General features: G+C 37.8%; 2 protein-coding genes and 2 non-coding genes across 11 annotated transcripts in view; 2 read left to right on the forward strand and 2 right to left on the reverse strand.

Annotated features, from left to right (window-relative positions):
• The first annotated feature begins 2,844 nt into the window (after window positions 1–2,844).
• Window positions 2,845–2,916, forward strand: Trnam-cau (transfer RNA methionine (anticodon CAU)). The gene has a single exon. It is a non-coding gene; the product is annotated as a tRNA-Met (tRNA).
• A 471-nt stretch (window positions 2,917–3,387) lies between these two features.
• On the reverse strand, window positions 3,388–3,460 carry Trnak-cuu (transfer RNA lysine (anticodon CUU)). Its single transcript has one exon. It is a non-coding gene; the product is annotated as a tRNA-Lys (tRNA).
• Window positions 3,461–3,846: 386 nt separating this feature from the next.
• On the reverse strand, window positions 3,847–14,264 carry LOC138934187 (slit homolog 2 protein). 5 transcript variants are annotated; one of them, XM_070297653.1, is made up of 6 exons: window positions 14,059–14,264; window positions 11,788–11,850; window positions 10,939–11,365; window positions 9,894–10,227; window positions 7,002–7,592; window positions 3,847–6,525 (listed from the first exon to the last, which is right to left on the reverse strand). In XM_070297653.1, exons 3-6 carry the CDS (start codon window positions 11,331–11,333, stop codon window positions 4,987–4,989), a joined length of 2,859 nt encoding a protein of 952 aa, XP_070153754.1. In that variant the 5' UTR covers window positions 11,334–11,365; window positions 11,788–11,850; window positions 14,059–14,264; the 3' UTR covers window positions 3,847–4,986. The 5 variants fall into 5 exon arrangements, with proteins under 5 accessions (XP_070153754.1, XP_070153755.1, XP_070153756.1 ...); XM_070297654.1 differs by lacking the exon at window positions 14,059–14,264 and adding an exon at window positions 13,700–14,048; XM_070297655.1 differs by lacking the exon at window positions 14,059–14,264 and adding an exon at window positions 13,622–13,636.
• LOC138934186 (cytospin-A) overlaps window positions 7,396–22,501 on the forward strand; it is a 43,832-nt gene continuing 28,726 nt past the window's right edge. Inside the window, exons 1-2 of one of the 4 annotated variants that reach the window (XM_070297649.1) lie at window positions 15,650–16,022; window positions 16,456–16,702. Coding sequence is in view for 3 of the 4 variants with exons in the window: in XM_070297647.1 (XP_070153748.1) it covers window positions 8,364–8,507 (144 nt within the window). In the remaining variant the exon portion in view is untranslated. Of the gene's footprint in view, window positions 8,508–15,649; window positions 16,023–16,455; window positions 16,703–21,685; window positions 22,411–22,501 lie in introns of those variants that run through there. The other 3 variants (XM_070297647.1, XM_070297651.1, XM_070297648.1) reach the window with 3 other exon arrangements.

Genomic DNA, 22,501 nt, shown 5'->3' on the forward strand with positions numbered 1-22,501 from the left:
TTCGAAATCGCGCCGATATCGTATGCCCGATGATTTATTTTTTCTTTAGCGTGTTTCGCCTTTATTAAAATTCGATATTTTTAATCGATATTATAGCGCAATATATGCTGCTTGGATAAGTTTATTGCATGTTTACGCGATAAAAATCCTTCCGTTTTCAACGGTACTTGGCGCGGTAGCGAAGGGAACAGGACGGAAATTTCAGCGGAACGGCGACCTCATTGGCGCGATGACTGGTCGTGCGTATGTAAAAAGCCCAAGAGCGGCGAGAGCGAGCGAACGAACGAACGAACGGTCGGATGAAAAGGAGCCGCGTCGTTTCGCCTCGCAGTTATCTCTATGCCGAGCGAGCAAAACATGGGGGCACGTGTTTGAACTTGTTCGATCATAACGACGGCGACGACGAGACGGCGGGGCAAACGTGGCAACGTCGCCGTTCAAAATAGCTCTCACCAGCTGGCGACTTTCGCCCGACCTTACGAGCGGGCTAAAGTCCGCGGAAATGGCGAGCCGATACTCTCGAGGGAGCTCGAATTCTGTCGATCCACGAGGCGGACTTCGATCTCAGCGGCTTGAGATTGTGCATCCGGTAAAATGTCCGTATGTTCGAGAAATTGCACGGTGACACGAGACAATATGGTCGGAATGTGTCATCGATTGCATCATCCTCTCGAAAAACATGGTCGCCGCTAATCTATTCCGCCAACAGTTACGTCGCTCTATCTCCGTCAAACTGCGAATAAAATACTGCAGTTAGGGTTCCATCGTAGCGGAGGAAGAACTGTGGAAAATAAAACTGGAAAGAATAATCGATTCGATTGAAAAAAGATTTTACAAATTCTTGCCGAGATGAGTTTAGAATTTTTTATTTCGACGCGCAAATCGATACTATGAAGGTCCGTCTATTTGATTTCCCGCAATAAACCGATACCGGCACCGCCATCTGTGCTTTCTCGGTCAAGTTAATAAAGAAAAGATTTACAGGACCGTATAACATAGATTATTTTCCAAGTATATATTTTTACAAGCGTTAATTTTTCGAATTAACGTAGATTATATTCTATCATAGTGTCATATATATTTCCATTGTTTCGCGTCGATATTTAAGTTATATAAACTGATAATCGTGTAACGATTAAATAAATTGCGGCTATGCATTTATTCACATAATAGATTTGTAACTTACAGCGAACAACAATTTCTAATTGTTTTGTGTGCGATCTCGAATTCAAACGAATTCCAAGATTTCCTTACAGTTATTAATCGAAAAATTCAGTGAAATCAGCCATGCGGACCGTTACAATCTCGGCGGGATCAGATTTCAACATTGACAGACACACAAAAACAACTTGCATGTTTATTCGTAACAACACGATTCGCGGAAATATTGATCCGCGATGATTGACAGTGAGATACGTTTTCCCGCGTTATCGACAAAATTTAACTCTCATCGACATCAGTTTCAATTCCTGTATGTTTACACGCTATATCTTTTATGCGATATCAAAATACGCTAAACTTCCACGAGTGAATCCAATATAAATAATAAAATATACGTTTGTCGGTGTGCCGCAGGAAATATTGCAAAAAAAAAAAATGCTGCCTCTGATATACGACGTTCGAACGCATGACCTCCGTGATTGCGTTAACGTCTTTTTATCGATTGTCCCTCGCTTCGCACGTGCCGTGTACGATGCAGATATGGCATTCGGAACCATCAGGCATTCCCCGGTCAGCGACTAGAACGTACAGGACGTACACGTTCTCGCCTGTTAATTCACGCTTATAGATACGCTGCCTCACCGGGCTGTGAGTCACGAGACGGACTCTGGTGACTGGTGACTTATATTGGTAGAATCGCGTACGTTATGTGAATCCTATCCATAACGCACGATCGCTTTTAAATTGCGATTGTCCACGCTTTATAAATAGAACGATTATGTCTTCTGAATGCAACTGAAAAATAGAAAAAAGTTGTCTTGCGGTAAATAAATAAAGAAATAATATAATGAAGTATATATATATATATGTATATAGCTTAATTTACATTAGTATAGCAGTCGTCACAAGTAATAAAAAAAAAAAAAAAGTTTTAAAATTATTCTGAGAATATACAAAATAAAAAAGAAATAGATGTCTCGTATCTTTTTTTTTATGCGCACACGTACGCATGTACAGGGTAATTTTTGACACACCCGAAGTGTGAAGGTAGATTGGGTCAAACTGAAAAGAAAAGTCCTGTAGCATTTTTTTTTATAACGCGTAATAAAGAAGTTAATATTAAATAAAGTCCAGCCAATCAGCGCCGACCTTTAGCCGAGTGCACGTCGGTGAACCGCACGCATAGTATGTGACAGCGCACACTTCACGGCGCGCGGCTCACCGACATGCGCCCGGCTAAATATTGGCACTGATTGGCCAGACTTTATTCGATAATAACTATTTTATTAAACGTTATAAAAAAAAAAATGGTTCAGGACTTTTCGACTCAGTTTGAGCCGATCTACCTTCGGATGTGTAAAAAATTATCGGACACCCTGTATACACGCTTTATTTTTTCATTTGCGATTGCTATATTAATATAAATAATTAGTATAAGAATTGCTACATACACACATACACATACACAAAGACAAAACTATCATATACTATATTTATAATTATAACTATTATAATTCGAATATGTAATATAATAGTATAGTTAAATTATGGTACACAACATGTACCATAATTTAAGTATACTAAATTAAAGTTTAAAGTAATAGAAATAAATTATAATTAAATTATTACATACTTTTTATCGAAATAACAATTACTACAAGTTTAGAGGAACACTCGCCAACAAGCAGAGTGGCGCAGTGGAAGCGTGCTGGGCCCATAACCCAGAGGTCCGTGGATCGAAACCACGTTCTGCTAGGAAATTTTTTTTTGCTTTCTCTCTTCAAAATTCTTCTTTTCCTCATATATATATAAAGGATCCAATGATTTTATGTATTATTTAACAATTCTCAGTCAAATCTTGTAATATACATTCAGTAAAATAATTGTTTGTCTTTCTCAAGGTATCTTTTCTCTCACGAATTTTTGCACAAACTTTTATAAAAATTTTATAATACATACTTTTTTACATAGATATTCAACAGATAAATTTTTTACTTTCTAAAAAAATTATCTTAAAAAAGACTAAAAAGAATAGTTGAACAGAATATACGTTCAACAAAATAATTGTTTATCTTTCTCAAGATATCTTTTCTCTCACGAACTGTAGCACGAAGTTTTATAAAAATTTTAATAAAAATTATAATACATACTTTCTTATATAGATATTTAACAGATAAATTTTTAATTTCTAAAAAAATTATCTTGAAAAAAGCTAAAAAGAATGGTCGCCCAACGTGGGGCTCGAACCCACGACCCTGAGATTAAGAGTCTCATGCTCTACCGACTGAGCTAGCCGGGCTATTGCCTATGTGCTCATTTCAATTATTACATTAAGTGTATTTATATGATCATATATAAAATCAGTATTTATACTAGAAACAAGAACAATACAGATGCGCGCTGCGCACGTGCTTTTATTTATGGACATTTTCCAATGTTTTTAACTTTTCTTTCCTAACTTTAACTTTTTCTCTTTCACAAATTATCAAAATTCGCATGATTTGACAGTTGCAAATAACACGAATGAAGCAAGTCGCAACGCACAAGCGAGACAGCCAATTAACATCGTGGAAAAGAGGTTTCAACGCTTCGATATATTCGAGTTCGAGGTTTCATGCCTTTTTTTAGAAAGGGAGATATATATATATATATTTCCTACTATAATATATTATGATAAATCAAATCACATAAATGCGATAATAAGACAGCTGATAATAAATAAATAATCGTTGCACAAAATAAATTTGTATTAAACTTGCATTTTAGTAGCAAATGGCTCGTTACAATTCTGACAATAAATATATATACAATCGGTTTTTTTTTTCATATAAATAAAATGAACACAAGTAACAAGTATTTTAACGTCGCACTAATACGCATCTCTTTATGGTACATAAATGTGTTTACGCGTTCACATTGATATATAAACTTTACATAATATAGAATATGTAACTTCTTCACCTTTAAGAGATGGTCATATATCGGTGGTCCCTTTCGGCAATAATGCACAATTTTCCAATATTTCAAATTACATATTCTCGTCACGATATATTTGATAACAATAATAATAACATTTGTATTTAAACAGTGCCATATATGCGACGAACAAGTATTAACAGTCTAAGCAATCTAACAAATTAACTAGAGATCGAGAAGCGTTATCCTACGTACAGTATTATACAATATTAAAGAGATTCTAAAAAGATTAAATATGTGCTTCGCATTAAATAAATATATGTATTTATTAGTTTAAGCGTTTTTATGTATGAACACATTGCATTGACAACATTAACAATACCATATCTTTATCTCTCTATATATTTTTTTTTTTTATAAAGATATCTTTCATTTCGAAAAACTTTATCAATCCCCAACTTCTTCATTCTATTTGGTGCATATATTTATCAGAATGTTTTTGTTTGATATTCAACGCGTAATTCTAGATTTATGGCAGAATCGAATGTTACTTATTCATTAGACAAATATCTCCTAGATATAAATAATCGCATTTGTAAACAAGTATAAACTAATTTAGAAATCTTTAAACACTATCTGTTGTGTAAAGAAAAATTCATTTTTATACTTTATTTTTAACTGTCATACTTACGAAATCTTGGAAGTCTCTAATCGTTTTACACTATTTATCTTTTCTCGTATAAAAACTATTGATAAACATTTCAAACTAATTTTCTTCTATTAAATATACATCAGTACAAGTTTAAAAAAACTGTGGAATATTATGGAGAGAATAATTAATATATTTCGGAAGAAAAAAAGGCCATTTTTTTAATTATATTTGAAATTCTTACCTTTACGCAAAGAGAGTTAATGCATTTGTATTGCGAAAAATAATATGCATGTTACAAACAATGTCAAAATCTTTCTCTGATCAATTTTGTTCGCCGTCGAGCAGCCGGGCAGACATTTCAGAGCCTCGGCGGTCTGATTCTGGTATAGAAGGTTTCTCATGATCTTTTTACCCTCGCATGAGTTCTCCACCCGGACAAACTTGATTTTCCGCGTTTCGAGAAATTGCTCCAGGTCCACGCGGCAACGCCACTTGAGTGGATTGCCGGCGAATTCGACGATGTGCAGGTATTGCATACTTTGCAAGTCGCTGGTGAAGATGCACTGTAGATCATTGCCTTCGAGATTCAAGTAGACCAGCCTGGGCAGGTGATGGAAAGCGCCTGGCGCGATGTAGCGGATTAAGTTACCGCGCAGATCCAACCGCTCGAGACGCTCTATGTTGAAACACTCTGCCTCGATCGACGTCAATGTATTATTCTGAATGGTAAGTTGCTCTAGGGAGTCTAGGCCTCTGAAAGCGCCGGGTTCGATCGTTTTAAGACCACAGTTCCTGATGACGAGCTCCTGCAATTTTGAGAATTGGTAAAGAGAGCCGGCCGGGAGGTGAGGCAGATGTCCATCGAGGAACTCAATGGCGACAGCTTCATACGGTAGGCTTTTCAGCAATGACAGATTGCCGCCAACGCAACGATACCGCGGTTTCGCGGAGTCAGGAATTCTGGTGCAAGAACCCTGAATACGCTCGTCATAAAGACCTATCGAGGGCGGTTCGGTCGTGGTTGACTTCGAGGTAGTCACCGCCGTTGTGGCTGGGGTCATGGGCATTCCGGTAGCGTAACAATCGTCGCCTGCATCGAACAAGGTTTCGCGATTGTACGGTATTCTACGAGAATCCAGAAAGCTGGCCAGCTTGGACCCGCACAGGCAAGTCCACGGATTGCCGGACACCTTAAGAGAATACAGATGCGGCGCCTTGCGCGCCATATGTTCCACGCCAAAGCAGTTCATGTTATTCTCGGAGACGTCGAGGGTGTGCAATCGCGGCAATATATCAAACACTTCATTGTTGATGCGGTAAATGTGATTTCGCGAGAGATCCAAGTGCCGCAGATTCGTCAGGCCTTCCAATGCCTCAGATGTCACCAACTTTAGTTGATTATTGTGCAATGACAGATAGTTTAGATTGTACAAATCGATGAAAGCGCGATATTCGATCGTCTCGATATCGCAATCGCGTAATTCCAACCTGGACAGCCAGCCGTCGAAGCGGGCGAACGCTCGAGTCGGAATCGTCTTTAGGCTCGAGAGAACGATGCGGATGGTATGGGCCGAATGAGGTATAACATCCAATTCCTTTAGCGAGACAATACCACTACAGGTGAAAACTTGCTGCGATGTCTGCGTTCTATCTTGCGCGCAACTACCTCTGTGAATCGGCGGTTTCTTTGTGTGAATCTCGATCGTCGGTCCTACTACGGTTATATTCTTGTCATACAGAATTTGATCGTCGAAAGATGTCCAGCGCACTTGGCCGGTAAACGAAGTCGTCTCGGTCTAAAAAGAAATATTTCGTATGAGAAGAATATTTAACAAGCCAATACTCAGACCTAATATATAAAATTTCTTTCGATGATTATTTTTATAAATAAAATATAATAAATATAGAATTTATTAAAAGAATATCATATGTATGAGTGTATTATATATGAATATCATATATAAAATATATATGAAATGCAGAGTAAAAATTAAAATAAAGATCAACTAGTTTTGGTTATCAAATACTAAGAATTTTCTCTATTCGATATCGCATGAATATTAAAATGTGAATTCTTTTAAGGAAAATGAGTTCATAGAGAAATTAAGTAAATTCTAAAAAAAAGCTTTACTTTTTACATATTACTCTCGGCAACATTTTTTTATGCTCCGTTCTACTTTTTATTCTTGAGACAAAACTTGCAAAAAATACTTTGCGTTTCCCCCTCGAAGAACACGCACAATCCGACAGATTTTATCAAATCGCCACTTACAAATGAATGCTGCCCTCCGTCAGTCGGTTCGATAATCACTTCATCTTCCTCGTAACATCTATCGGTAATCTCGAATCCCACATTACGATCAGTAAGGAACCTCTGCAGATTTCTGCGACATTCGCAATACCACGGATTACCAATGGCGTCGAGACGCTCGAGATGCTCCAAATGCGCCAGCTCGTTCACCGACAGGCAACGCAGTTGATTGTATCGCACGTCGAGATGGCGCAAGCTGCCGGCCAACGGACGCAACGCGCCTGTCTCGACGCGCGTGATGCCGTTGCGAGCGAGAACCAATAGGCGCAGCGCGACGAGATCGTCGAACCAATGAGCGGCGACCGCGGGCAGTCGGTTACCGACGAGCGTGAGCCGTTGCAACTGGTGTAGACCGGCGAACGCGCCCGGCTCAATCGTCCCGATCGAGCAATCGCGGAGTTCCAGGCTACGGAGGCTGTTGCCGAAGCGAAAGAATGTGTACGCGACCACTTGATCTATCCGTAACCCCGTGATCTCGATCCACGTAGTCCTGTCCGGCAGGCGGTCCAGCGACGTCAGCGCGCTCGTCTGAAAGCGGTTACCAGGACGTTCCTGCGGGATCAAGTGAGAAACAGATAAGATAGCCTGGGGTTGATCCGCGAATCTGATAAATGAGGTGAGCTCGTTTTTTTTTTTTTTTGTGCACGATCAACGATATCTCTGTCATTCTCTTCCGTTTGTGTCGCGATCTCGGATACGATTATCAGCCGTGATACCCTTACTTTTGGTATTCGAACTCTGATCCTCTATTATTGACGAATTTCCAAGCTTTAATTATCGACAACAATCGAACGGAATTCGTTACAAAAATGGAAGATAGGGCAGTGATCTTCTAGATGCTCGAATGTTTTTAACGTGATTCGTATTATAGATTGCACATAGATTGCGTATCGCGCGGGATTTCGTCACTCCTACGGTGAGCCAATCAGCGGCAACTTTGCGGATCACGTGACCAGTCGCATTAAAACTTCGCGTTCAAATCAAGCGATGAACAGTTCCGTGATTGACGTACTCGTCGAACAAAACCAACGCTTTCGCTTTTCCACGAAATACGTGATATAATTTTCGGCATCACATAACTTGTATCGTGACAGTTGTCGGTAGGACAAAAGAAATCGCGTGCCGACTAAAATAATCGGTCGAAAAGTGAGGGGGGGAAGTCGCGTATAGCGATAAGCTGCGTGGCCGATCGCGTGTACTCGCGCTCCCGCCATTTTCATCGTGCGCCTCGATTTTCGTCGCAACGGACGCATTGAGCGATATAATAAACGTTTCCCCGCTCGCGCGTGTGTGTGTCCGCTGTGTTGTCAGCGCTTCGATTATATGTCGCGTGTGATTTTCGCCGATCGTCGAGCGAACCAGCGTGTCGCTGTTGGACTTCGAAAGGAGCCGTCCAAAGGAAATAACGATGCTACGAGACATCCGAGGATTCGCGGTGCTGAGAGTGCGATTTCGTCCTCCGATACGGTGAGTTTGTTATTAGTTTTCCTCATGGGAGAATGAATGAAGAATTATTATTTAGGCGCTTTGTCAGATGGTGTCCCAGAGGGAGGAAGACAGAGAGAGAGAGAGAGAGAGTAAATAAAAAATTACATTAGCTTGATTAATACATTAATACCATAGAGAGTTAAATCATGAAAATCATGTAAAATTACGATCTTTCTTGAAACCAGTCATCATTGAGTCATTATTGTATCGAACAGGAATTTTTATTCCCATTTTATGAAACTTGATATATCTACAGTAATTTTCTCACTGTCAAATTGAAATACGTAAAATTTTCGGAATTTTTAAAATAGCAGCCATATTTGCTAAACTGGAAAAGAAAAAGAAAATCATTTGAAATGCAAAGAAAGCCAAAATTTTTGAAACCGTATTTATAATTAATGATTGTGCAATATAATTTCCACGGGTCTATATTTTTCTATGAAACGATATTAATATTTCTAATTGAATATCATCGGTATATAATTTTTACTCTTTTATGTGTGCTGATATTTCTCAATTGCAATATGTGCATCTTTCTTTCCCGTATAAGATAATATCAGTAATTAAAGCATAGAATAATGATAGTATATGGTCATCGGGCAAGCAATTACATTCTTAATTAACTAATCAACTAACATCACGCATTGAACTTTCTTTCGTGATACGTATGATAAACTGCCTTTTTACATGGTAAAAATCACAGTAATAAAGATTATGATTGTGCGATATTATTACGTACGCAATTACAATTGAAGAATTTCTGTTTTATTCTCTAGCTCCACTCTGTGAAACACAATATCTTGAAAATGACGCAACTTGACTCTAACCAATATCGCGTTATTGTCAGTATATATCTTTTTTTCCTTTCTTTCTTTTTTTCTTTCTTTCTTCTTTTCTTTCTTCTTCTTCTTCTTTTTTTTTCTTCCTATAGCGTTAGATAAATTGCAAATTTTTTAACAAATGCATGTTTTACTAATACATGTAAAACAGAATAAATTCTAGATATATATATACGGTTGTATATTAATATATCTAGAATTTATTCTGTTTTACATGTATTAGTAAAACATGCATTTGTTAAAAAATTTGCAATTTATCTAACGCTATAGGAGGAGCAGAAAAAAAAGGGAGAGAGAGAAGAAGAAGAAGGAGAGAGAGAGAGAAGTTAAATTTGTGATATTTCCTATGTGAACAATTTAAATTTGTTTAAATCAGAAATTAGGGGAGAACAGATTTAATTTATATATGAGAAAATTGTTTCAAACATTAAAAAAAAAAAAGAAATATACGTATATGAAAGAGAATAACAATTTAAATTATCATATTGTTAGAAATAACATTGTAAGTATAAAATGATCGTCTCACCTCCTGATTACTTATCGGCTCGATGATTATCATCGGAGATGGGAGCGGGATATCGATCTGCGTCATGCACTGCGGAATTTTGTGCACGGTGCAGATCCTCGGTCGAACCCCGCATTCGATTTCCTGAACGATCGATCTGTCGTGAAAAAATTTCTCCATTCTCAGCCGGCACTCGCATAACCACGGATTGCCGTCGATGCGCACGGTCCTGAGCATTGTCAGATGCGACAGCTCGTCCACCGAGAGACAATCGAGGTCATTATTGCGTAGGTCTAGAGTCTCGAGTCGCGGTAGCATGCGAAAAACATCGTGCTCGACATGCACCAAACCGCATCTGAAAGGATAATGCGAATGTATATTTTATATACCGTACACAAAAATTATTTTTCAGAATCTCGGAATATTAATGAAGAAATGGAAAAAACGTACAAGCGTGTCAAGATTCAAGAATTTCAAAATCTAAGATATCTCAGATATTCAAGGATATTAAAAAAATCCGAAAGATTCGGGTTTCTAATAATTGAGAGAATCTGAGAATAAATATCTATTCTGAGAATTTTTAATTTAGGACGAAATTTTTGTAAGCGCGATCTTAATTCCACAGGTTTTACCAATCGTAATTATTGTATTTTCTAATCGTTGTTATTCGGATACTGGATGACGTCAACGTACGACGAATAACTAGGTCATCGACATTATCGAATATATAACTGTCAGACACTTTACATAAGTCGCTGCAAATCTGGCCTCGATTTACCGGTGTCCTCGAATTTCATAAATATAATATATATTTCTCGATGCCAACGGCCATCGATGACGATTTATATGAATTGAACTTGGCACTAAATATCATTGACGTAAGAGAACATTGCCAATACAATTTTTAATTGATAATATTAATAATAATAATAAAAATTGTTATTATTCTCTATTTATATATATTGTAGATTTTTTTATGAAACTAGTTTGTTTTTTTTTACTCTCATGTTTTTGAATCCCCTCACTTTGGTTTTCTTTATAATATTAAATTATGAGAAATGTTTACCTATCCAAGATCAATCGTCTGAGATTCGGTAGGTGACGGAACCACGCGGTTCTCGCCGCGTGGATCCTCGTGCCGTGGAATATCAGCCAATCGAGTCGATGCAGGCCATGAAACGCGTCGGGTTCGATGACGTTCGCGTGACAATTGTAGAACGATAGGCGACGGAGATTCGGGAATCGGCGGAACGCGCCGTCGGGGATCGCGTGGAAGCGCGACACCGAGAACTCGATCCACTCGGTCTCGTCGGACAGCTCGTCGAGATCGCTCAGGTCGCCGTGGATACACACGTAGGCGATCGAGCGCTCGTTATCGGCAATCGGGGCTAAGCTGCATTTGCCGTGCACTCGGCCAATTAGACCGACCAACGCCCAAAGCAGCAATATCGAATTGAACATTCTTCCCCGTGGTCCCGCCGTCAGTGGGTTACCTGGAAGGATTTATAGTATGATTTATAGAGCCAAGTCAAATACTCAAAGTCGCAAAATTATATTTAGATTGATGTATGTTTCATATATAGAAATAAATGTGTTAATAAAAATATCAATCGATATATAAACAGGAAATTAAAAAGATATACATACATATGCGTGAAGATGAAACTAATGTGTAATGAAATGTTAATAACATTTGAAACTTGAGAAACTCTCTTTCCCTTCCGTTTATATATACTAATTAATTATTATTAATAATATATTAATTAATATATATTAATATATATTTCAAACTTATAATCATTTAACATAATTTATTTTACACTATTTAACAATCATTACATACACGCACAGATACTCAAAATCCAAAAGTCTCAATACTTTCCTAATCTCGAAGTATAAACAGTAATTACTTTACCTGGAAAATTGTACTTCGTAATCTCGCCTACTCGTTTTTATGTTCGTTGGAATCTTTTTAATCCTAAAAAATGTGTAATGAATATTAATTTCGATGTTAAAATGGATTGTGAGAATAATATTTTTTTAATATGCATAAAATAATAAAATAAATGAGACGAGTAAATAAATCATTGTAAGCTAAATTTATTCGCGAATTGCACCTATTATAACAAATCTCGCGATGATCTCACGGTCAGAAAATAAACAGAAAACGTGTTGATTCGTTAACAGTGTGCACGTGGCTAATGCCAAATTTTTCGTTATGTCACAATGTCTCATTGCGTTTAATATAATCTCAAATTCGTTATAAAATAATTCAATTTTATAGCACTTTTCGCGTAACCTGAGATATTTTATCCGGCAAACTTGACGTAACGACGTTTGCATCGAGCGTACTAAAAAGAGTTAAATAGATTTTTTGCATATCTAATGGGCTCAGCCTGCATAGCAGATGTGATTCTTATGCATCACCATAATGAAGAAAACCAAGGTCGAGAGAATTGATTAAGCATTGTTTTTTTAACACACGGTTAATGCGAAATCACGAGTCCTTCTTTATCCTAATCAATTCTTTCGTTAAATTTAATTATTTTCATTGCAACATCATGTATGTAATTTATTAGAGATCGCAAAATCTCATTTAACTCACAATAATAATTATGAAATGAAACTTATTGTTAGATAATTTATTTTACATAATAAACAATCAAAAATCAGATCTCATGAAAGGTAGAAGATATTTTTTTTCTTTTTTTAGAATATATTTACGTTAATCGTAATTGATTTGCCGCGAACCGCCGTAAACAGTATCGATTTCCTCGCTCGAGACAGGCACTAGCGATACGTCACGCGACTCACTGACGCTCGCATCTGTCAAAAAAGCGGAAGAGTTTCGCGATCTATCGTGCCGCCGTCGCCGCTGCCACCCACGGGCTGGTCATTCCGTTTCTGCCAAGAAGAGAGTTGATTTTCCGCGGCGACGAACCCCTCCACCGTGGTCGCCGGTCGTTCGATCGGTCGAAGCGGTGCGCGCGCTCCTTTAATGGCACCTATTTTTCTGATCGCGCTATCGCTTGCATTTTTTACGCAGTCACGTTTTTCTCATGGAAATTTCCGACGCAGTGAATAAAACTGACTTCCGAATCTCGAATATTACGACTGAAAGAAGCAGAGAAACGCAAAGAGCTCCTACGCGGAGGGCACTCTGACAGAGTCCAACGAGCCGATTTGTATGCGGAAAGGAACTTAATTACATATTTCCGCGTCCGAAAAAAAAAAACCGAGTTGACGCATTTTATTCTCGCGTAAAAAATCCGTGAGGCTGCTCTAATGGAGCTTCGTATCGGAATCGATATAAAAATCGACGAGAAAAATATGCATCGTTGCAAATGCGAATCGTCCGATAAATCACGATATATGTCGCGTCGATAGGTCGAAACGACTGAGCTCGCGAATCAGCCGTTTCCTCGTTATATAAGCTCGTAAGGCCAAGGTCGCCCTTGTTCCCTGTGTCGGTAGTGGATGCACACCGATTCCTGCCTGCAACGACCTATCTTTAGCACGACGCGCGCTCTAGTTTGGGATAAAACTAGACGCCTGTTACAGGGTGACGCGCAATTCGCGACGCGAACGTGCGGGGGTGGCCGAAAATGGAATTCAATTTTTGTACGCAAGAATCAGATAGAAAAACAAAGAAATTCCGCGTGAAAAATCTTCCTCCCGTTATCTATCTCTCTTCGCAAGATTTATATAAAAATATATTTATCTATATATTTAAATATATATATATTTACAGAAAATCATATATGATTAAATATATCAAGTATTTTTTCTTGATTATTATGTTAATAAAATGTAAAATCTGGTCGCACGTTTTCCTTATCCTCTTTATAAGTGATACACTTCTAAATCATCCACAAGGAATCATTGTCGTGCTTGTCATTTAAAAATCACTTCGAAAAGTCACACGTTTAAAAACTGCTAAAAAAATTTATTATTGCAAACTAGAAGAATAATCTTCCATGTGTTGAAAGACGCTTGCGGAATCAGATTTAACCAAATGCGGTCAAATCTCGACGAATCTCACGAGTTTTTTTCACGAATCGATTTGCGAATTTAAGATCGATTTTTGCAATCAAACTTGGATTTTTTTTCCCCCGTTAAAAAGCCCGCATCTTTCGTACTCGCGTTTTCTTCTCGTGACCTATGATACCGCGCGGTCGGTCCATACCTGCGTCAATCCGTTACTACGCCCTGCGAAAATGGTAGCACTCTTGGGACCATCAAGGTCTCTCGCTCATTGCCGACGAAGCTCTCCTCGTTTCTCTCGGTCTCTTCTCCTTCCTTACTTCTCTTCTCCTTCTTCATATGTCTATCTATCTTGGTCTTTCTTAAATGACTGCATTTATGACGACACACACACGCGGTGCACAGTGTGAGTACGTACTGCCTCAAAACGCTCTATTCGTCTCCCTTGGCATTCCTCCTTTTGCCTCGTCCGTTTCCGCATCCATATCACGCTCTAATTTTGATTATAATATAAATAAAAGTGGACGAATTTTCGATTTTAAAAATAAGCAAAAATAACAGTTTTTTTTTTAGCGTAATTAAAATTTATGAAGGCTGTTATATCGTGATAGTGGATGTAAACTTGTCAACCAATTTATAATCGGTTTTCTCAAAGAACATTTTTTTGTGGCATTGAATATCTCTAGTTATTAAACGTGACGAGCTTAAAAGTTTCGAATATTTCAGTTATTAAATATGAGGAAATAAAATTTTTATGACGTCAGAGTTATGCTTTAATTTAGAATATTAAGATTCTGCATCTTTATTGCATTTGTGTAACGGTATTTTAAATTTTAATTGAGAATAAATTGATCGCGAATTAGCAGAAAATTATGAAATTACAATGTATGAATTTTTTTATTGTTCATTACTCCAATTCGATTAATCGATTATAAATAACCGAATTATTTTTAATGAAGAGATAATTATTTTTCTCTTTGTTATCTGTTTATTTGCTACCTATATCACATTAAAAAACACATTACAAAATTAATAGACACGTAAAGCATGCATGATCGCTCATATAAAGTCTGTATAATTATGACGAGACGTAATGTGTACTACTATGTATGTTATTATCCGATGCGTCGGTAGCTCGCGTTACTTGCGTATCGCGATACGCATCTAATCCGTTTTGTTATGCAATGTCACGGCCTAGTCCAGAAATGCGCATTATGTCATGCAGTCCGCGGAGGTCTAACTGCACTTTGGCAGAAGTATAATCAACAAACGAACGATCTTGCTTGCACAATATTTTCCCAAATAATTAATTGTACATACAAGATAGTCACAGAGCAAACACATAAAGTATACATATAAATAATAAAATATATAATAAATAATTTTATATATTGAAAATTTGCGAAATTATCCCCGTTTCGAATACTTGGTCTTCTTAACGTCTTGGAATTCTTAATCGTAATCTTGATAATATAATATTTAATCTTATCTATCTAATATAATCGAATACATGTTAAAAAAGACAACGCATAAATTTGCGCGCTTATTGAATGGGAAAATGAATAATTCAAGCGATCTTTTTTAATTTTTTAATTTGTTTTATTCACGGGAGACAGATTAGAAATATCTTCAGCTTTGAGTAAATTTTATTTTAACAAAAATTGCGTGCGAGGTATTGAAAATCACACATTTATAGAGAAATACTTTCGATGTCAAAAATTTTGAAAATTGCACCCGTAAGAACCGTCACGTACATCTATCCATTAATCCATCTACCTACCCATTTACCCATCCATCCGTCCACTTTGCTCATCCAAGCCAAATGCTAAAGACGATGCGTCGTCATCGGGCCGGCATCAGTCAGTCTCGTGCGGGCTTTCGTTCGCGACGCATGCGGCTTCACGTTCGTTCCTTCGTTTGTTCGCTACTGTCGATACAATCACCGTTATAAAGCGAACAATACGCGATCTTCGATTCTGCGATGATCAACAACGTCTCCTTAGGTTCGCGCGAACAACCTCGTGAATACACGCGAAGTCGATAGGCTGTGACAATCGGGCCCGTACGATCAACAGATCGCGCGATCTCTGCCGGGATCGTTAATGACAGATTGATATTGTCATTTATCACGCGTGGAATCGTTATTATTCATCTATTGCACGTGAAGTATGAAATCTAGATTTATTTTCCATGTGATTTTTTTTAGTTAGAAAAAACATATATCTTTTATTTAATAATTAGATTCACGTTTATAGTAGAATATACAGAGATAATTATTATAATTAAATGCGTATATAATTTTTTTCTAATCATTACAAAATTATGGATGCAAATTGATATTTTATGTATGATAGTATTTTTTTCTAATACGCAAGCAAGCAATATTGTCAAAGCAAATTATAATATCATGTAATGAGATATTACATTCGAACGTCTTATTAAAGTACCGTAATTAAAATTGGAGGAATCTTAAAGAATGTTTCAGGGAACCTTCCGGGCAACATTAATACACATGGCTTAGAAATTGTCTTCTTTATTATTATCTACTTTTTTTTATTTATTCTATCTTATCATACTACATTTTTCTATTAATTCGCAGGACTTTTCGTGATAACAGAAAAATTTTTAAGCTATCTGGGACGTAATAGAAAAGAAGCGGTGCCTTTTTCGGTCATCCATAAAAAGACAAGCTGTGCAATCTGTTGCATGCAGGATTCCGATCGAGGGCAGCCGGAAGGAGATTGCAACGGGCGGAAAAATGGATTCTCACGACTTTAGCGCGAGGTTCCCCCGTCGCGATCCGTGCTTAGATTTACGTGGGACGCCACGAGCCATAATCACGGCAGGTGGGTAGAGCCGAACAGGTATTTGGAGCGCGACAGACAGACAGGCGGGCGAGAGAGGGCTGTTCGACGTTGCGGCGCGTGAAAGGGGAAAAAAAAAAGGACAAAGAACGCGCGAGCCGGCAAACGATCTAGCAAATGAAATTAGCGGCGATTAGGTCAGAGGGTCACCCACTTAGCGTGGACCAAGATCGGATAAAAAGTTGCGACTCCACGAGAAGCAAGGTGTTGTAGCTTGCGCTGATATTAGAAGCGTCAAGTTCTTATATGGATATTCTTGTATTAAGAAAGTTAAGTTTCGCGAAAGAAATTAGATATTTAAGTTTGTATATCGTGTAAAATTTCTGAAACAGACCGAACGCCATTTAAACGACGGTGACTTCTCCTAACATTCATCAACGCCGATTAAATGATGTATCATCGGTCATCTCGAGAGGCAACGATGACGGAAGCGTTGCTCTTGGAACGCTAGGCCGTAATTTAGTGGAATGCGGGTATAATTCGACAGAAATGTGTCCGTTGAGAAGGATAGACTACATAGGCTTGATTTACAAAATACTTCTTATACGAGAAATATAAATGTGTACACATTTGTACATGTTTAAATTAGACTTCTCTGAAGTCTATATCAGAAGATTCTAATATGCGTTTATATGCCTCATGTATAACATATGTATTTATATACCTCATTTTTAGCAAAATATGATTAATTTATACATATCTTTTTCCGCATGATAGGATATGATTCGTCTTGGAAATACGTGCCTTTCTTTCCACTGAATATCTTGACTCGCAATTAATTAATTAATTATCAGCGATGATAATGATCGAGTACCTGCCGAGTGCAGCGACGAAAGTCCGAGTGTGATTGAGAGCGCGAAAGGGACCCGACCGTGAGTAGGGAGTCACGTTGTAAGAGATATATATATTAAAAGAGGAAGAGAGAGAGAGATATCATTCGTGGAATAAGATCGAAAGGAACGGTGGCGGAATGGAATGGAGCATGGCATGGTATGGCATGAGACGGTGGTCAGTTCGCATTGAACTGCCGAATCGGACGCGTCTCGGCGCGTCTCCTCGCGAGAGGGAATCCGCGATATATTGCGATTAAAAATCCTCGCGGATCTTCGTCGATCTTCGATTTCGTCCTTTCTCTTCGAGCAGGAGGGTGCTGGCGTTCGCGGGAAACGAAAGAATTGAAGATACCTATGTACAGGTGCGCCCCTCGCGCGCGATTCCTCTCACGTCGATTTCCGCGATTTGCATGCCGACGACGACGCATACGACGGGCCTCTAAAAATCTCTCTCATCGGGATCGAGATCTTACGAATCGACAATTTAGCTCGAAGTAGCAGTGTGTATATGTGCGCGTTGTCCTTTTTTTTTTGTTTGCATCGGGCGAATCGTCTCGATCCCGTCGAGAGACGTAAATTGGATTAAGAACCGCGTGATGCGACAATAGGTATCAAGTAGTAGAGCTTCCGCGATCTCATTGGCGTAATGAAGCTTAATTAGCAACGTATACATATATGCGAACGCTTAATTCCTTACGATGTGGTAAGGCTTCCAGACAGAGCTTTGTAAAATTATAAAGTCTAACGGCAAAACAAGGAGAAGAAAGATACAATACTGAACTGAATTTAATATTATACTTTTGTTTCGTGTTTAACCGTGACTTTAATGCGTTTGTGAAGTTGATAAAATGAAAAGATATTAAATTTATTGAAAAAAAATAAAATAAAAAAAAACCGCGAAATCTCATGGTTACGGCTTCGTCATTCAATTTATGATTTTCTTCTGAATGCACGTAACGGTACAAGTGTAACACCGTGGTAACGAAGAAGCAAAAAACATTACTTCTCTATCTGTATCCTACAAAGCATATTTTTTTATTAAAAATTTAATCTCGGATTTATCTTCAATAAATTCATTAACTAAACATTCACTTTTTTTAATTTTTAATTTTTTTAACAAATTATTTTTTTAAGAATGAAAAAAATATATATACCATTCATATATTCTATTAGTAAGTATCTATATATATTTGTGTGTGTGTAGGAATCCGTTGTCTACCATATAATTTAGAGTATTCGCCGCATGAAAAATACGTAAAGTTTGCCACCGCAAGATGTTGCAAGTGCGAAAAATACTTAACTCGTGTCAGTAAAACAAATCTTGTCCATTTTGATATTTACGGCATATACACTTTATACGGCCAAATCGGCTATTTATATATCGATTTCTGTACAAATTTCATCGGCATCCTCGCTGTAAAACGCACCTCTCGGCCGTCTCTCCATACATAGTCACGCGATACGTCGCGCGTAGCGAGATATCGTCGTTCGCGCCGATCGAACTCGTCACGTGTCATCGCTCGCGACACGTGTCGCCGATTGACTTCGCGCGACGATCCGCGTCCCGGTTCGACGAAACTTGCGCGTTTCCACGGAAAGCGAAATTCAGCGGCGCGTCGCGCTCCGCGCTTTTACAATATAATGAACGCATGCACCTGTCGCGCGAGATAATTTTGCTAGCGAAGACAATCGCTCGTCGAAGATAGACGGTAAAGGTTAGCGATCCGTTCGCACGGTTGAGAAGTATGACTCGTAGCTGAAAGCGACTTTAGAAACGTACGGCCCACACTGTACGGCTCTAAAGCTGCCTTCACGCTGCCATGGAAATCATTTCAAAGCGAAAAGGAAAATCAGAAATATAATAATAGAAATATAAATGTATAAGAGACTTGTGAAATAGGGCGTTAAACTGAAAATTTTTAATAAATTATTTATAAGGAATAAATTATATTAACGTTCTCGAGAAGATACGAAAATTGTCATTGATCTTCTTTTCTTATATATTTTCGTTTTTTAATTACACGATTGAAATATATTTCTCCATATAAATGTATTTGGATTTATATCTAATTTTTTAATAAATTTCCTTATAATTTCGATATTTTTCGTAATTTTCAAAATTCTGTTATCTCCACTCTATGGACTACAATCTAATCTTCAAATTTTTTCATCTTTGAATTCTTAATTTCGATCTATAAAATCTTTCATCTATTTTTCACATTTTTATTTTACGAGAATAAAAGAACGAAAAATAAATTTATCACACAAAACGGTGAAATAATAATTTTTTTTTTTTCTTCCGAAATTCTGCAAAGCTATCGAGACGGGTACCTCTTTCGTAGCGCGCAAAATCAATGATATCGCAATTAGAATAATTTCATATCATACATCGGCGTTATCGCGAATGATTATAAGTATCAGCAAGTACACGAGAATACTTAATTCGTCCCGTTATTATTGTGCCGCGACGCACAAAGTGGTGATTTTTTATATGTTCGCATTTATTTCGCCCTTCAGCTCGATGTCTCTATCGATTTTTTTATCGCGATCATGAACGGATCGTCATCGAGAGCCAATGATCCGTTCCGTAGGAATTCCAATTTCTGCGCCCGTGTCGTTGAGAGAAACACGCGACGCGGTCGCCACTAAGTAGGCAGACATACGTGTCGTATACGGGGTGTCGCACCGGTGCATGCAGGAATTTCCCGAGGAAAATCTAGGCGATTTTAACGATAATTCATCTAAGTTTCAAGTTCTTGTTGTTTTCGAACTATTAATTATAATATAGGCGAAGCCGTGTGATTGATGAAATAATAATTGTATTAGTAAAAATTATTTCACCAAGAAGTTTTCAAAGTATTGTTAAAATTAAATTCTAATAATATCTGTTATATTTATGTACGATCGTCCGAGGTATCGCTAAGTATATCGCGCAAATCGCATATCTATTATTGAAATTGATTCTCGAATTGAAATCCGAGAGAAAGATCGAAGGAAACGGGAGATATATGATAAGATCGATATTACAAGGACGCTGGGAGTCCGGAGATGCTGCAATTCCGCGATACGAGAATCGCAAGGATGTAACAGTCCCGGGATGTTGTGCAACCTAGAATCCGAGAATGTAACGGTTCGAGAATGATACGATCCTGGTTACGAAAAGTCGTGCCGAGAATGTAGCGATTCAGAAATTCTGTTCCATCCGAGTAACAGTTTGAATCCGAAAATAATTCCATTCACATCGTGTAGTTTCGCGGGTTTTCGGATAATTTGCATTTACATCACGCACAACCCGCGTATAATTATGCTCTAATATTGCAATACCGTTGTTACTCCGATCATCGCGATAAATAATTCTATATTTACGACGATTAAATTAATGGTTAATTAAAACCGAACGAAATAATCAAATAATGTCACGATGAACGACGCGTTCAAGTTTTAATTATCGACCCATCAAAATCAAATTAATCCTTAATTTTTCTTTTCTCACCGATTTATTATGTTTCGATTTTAAATGCGGTTAAATCGGGACACCCCGTATACGCTTTGAGTATTCTACAGCGAGAGAGACAGAGAGAGAAAGAGAAAGAGGGTACGGATGCAGGGTAATACTTATGTACGTATGTACAGAGCGTAGTTACGTACCAGGCGTGCATCTTTATTATTGGTCGAGAGAACCCGGTACGTGCGCCCCGAGGTTCGATGAACCTTCGCAAGGTACGCATGTATACGGACGTATGGCCTTCCGATCGCCTGGTGTTGTGGTATCCGCGGCGGTTAAAAATCCTGCTACACGAAACCGCCGTGTTTTTCACAGGACCAATAACGCTCGCGGTCACGCGCGACGATCGGAACGATCAGGATCAAAAAGGGGTTTCTTAGATGTCAAAAATGGAACTGATATTTCGACAGTGGTGGCAGTAACGATGTAATAAATATCGAATTTCGTATTTTATGTTTTCCTAGCTCTTCATTAAATATCTATATTTAATCAAAATTATATAAATAATTTTTATATCAATGAAACTTATCAATAATTAAAAAAAAAAAAAAAAAACCAAGTGTGATCTCATTATCTTTTTCTCTATATTATTTTTATAGTATAATTTTCTTGGAATAAATCGAAATCTCTGTTGTTCGCGGCGCAAAATATAAATCACGAAAAATATATTGCAAAGAAATATTTGAAAGCGATAATCGAGATTCGATAAATGATGCTCGCGTCGAATTATTCGTTACAGTCAGTGTTAGATTTTCCGTAATCGAGTAGACGTTACGTGCGCTCGCCAGCGAGTACACGTAAAGTTACCTCTAGATATTTTCTAGCTTATCGCAGGTAACTTAATTCTTATCTTGCCGGTTCGAATTCCGTCAGTCTTCGGTCGAGCTTCCTCGAGTGTCGCGGTGTCGGTGAAGCACGAGATCTACGTTTGCTACGAAATATATATTCTGCATGTTTTTCATCTGCTCGAATTTGTGTCGAACATATGATTTCTGTCAAATTGGCGCGCGATTCCCGTTATGCTAAAATCACAAAGTCGCCTTGCAATGATTCACGCAGGATTCGACAACATATCTTTTTTTTGTCGATGCTTCTGTTAACGCGAAGGCGATTCTTTAGAAAATATCTAAGTGCGTCTCTCAAAACAAGCATTTGATTTAATTTAATTGTCTCGCACGCCTGAAGTGGATCCGTAACGACGACGATTTAACGGGTGTGGAAAAGACTGATATTTTTTCATGTCTAATGTGAGACGAATGTGTATATAGTGTGCAAGGCGGTGATTTAATGTGCAATTTCATCCACTATTGAAAATGATTCGGCAGTTTCTAGATGCATTGGGTGGGAATTCGGTAATATCTTACGCATACCACATATGTTTATATATCCTTTTTAGATGTTTAATATACAGTTCTCACAAGAGTAACATAATACACCAGAAAT

This window comes from Polyergus mexicanus, unplaced genomic scaffold, assembly GCF_030449975.1.
Source record: "Polyergus mexicanus isolate NDT 795.1 unplaced genomic scaffold, iyPolMexi1.0 SCAF_6, whole genome shotgun sequence".
In the NCBI taxonomy this organism is placed as follows: Eukaryota; Metazoa; Arthropoda; class Insecta; order Hymenoptera; family Formicidae; genus Polyergus; species Polyergus mexicanus.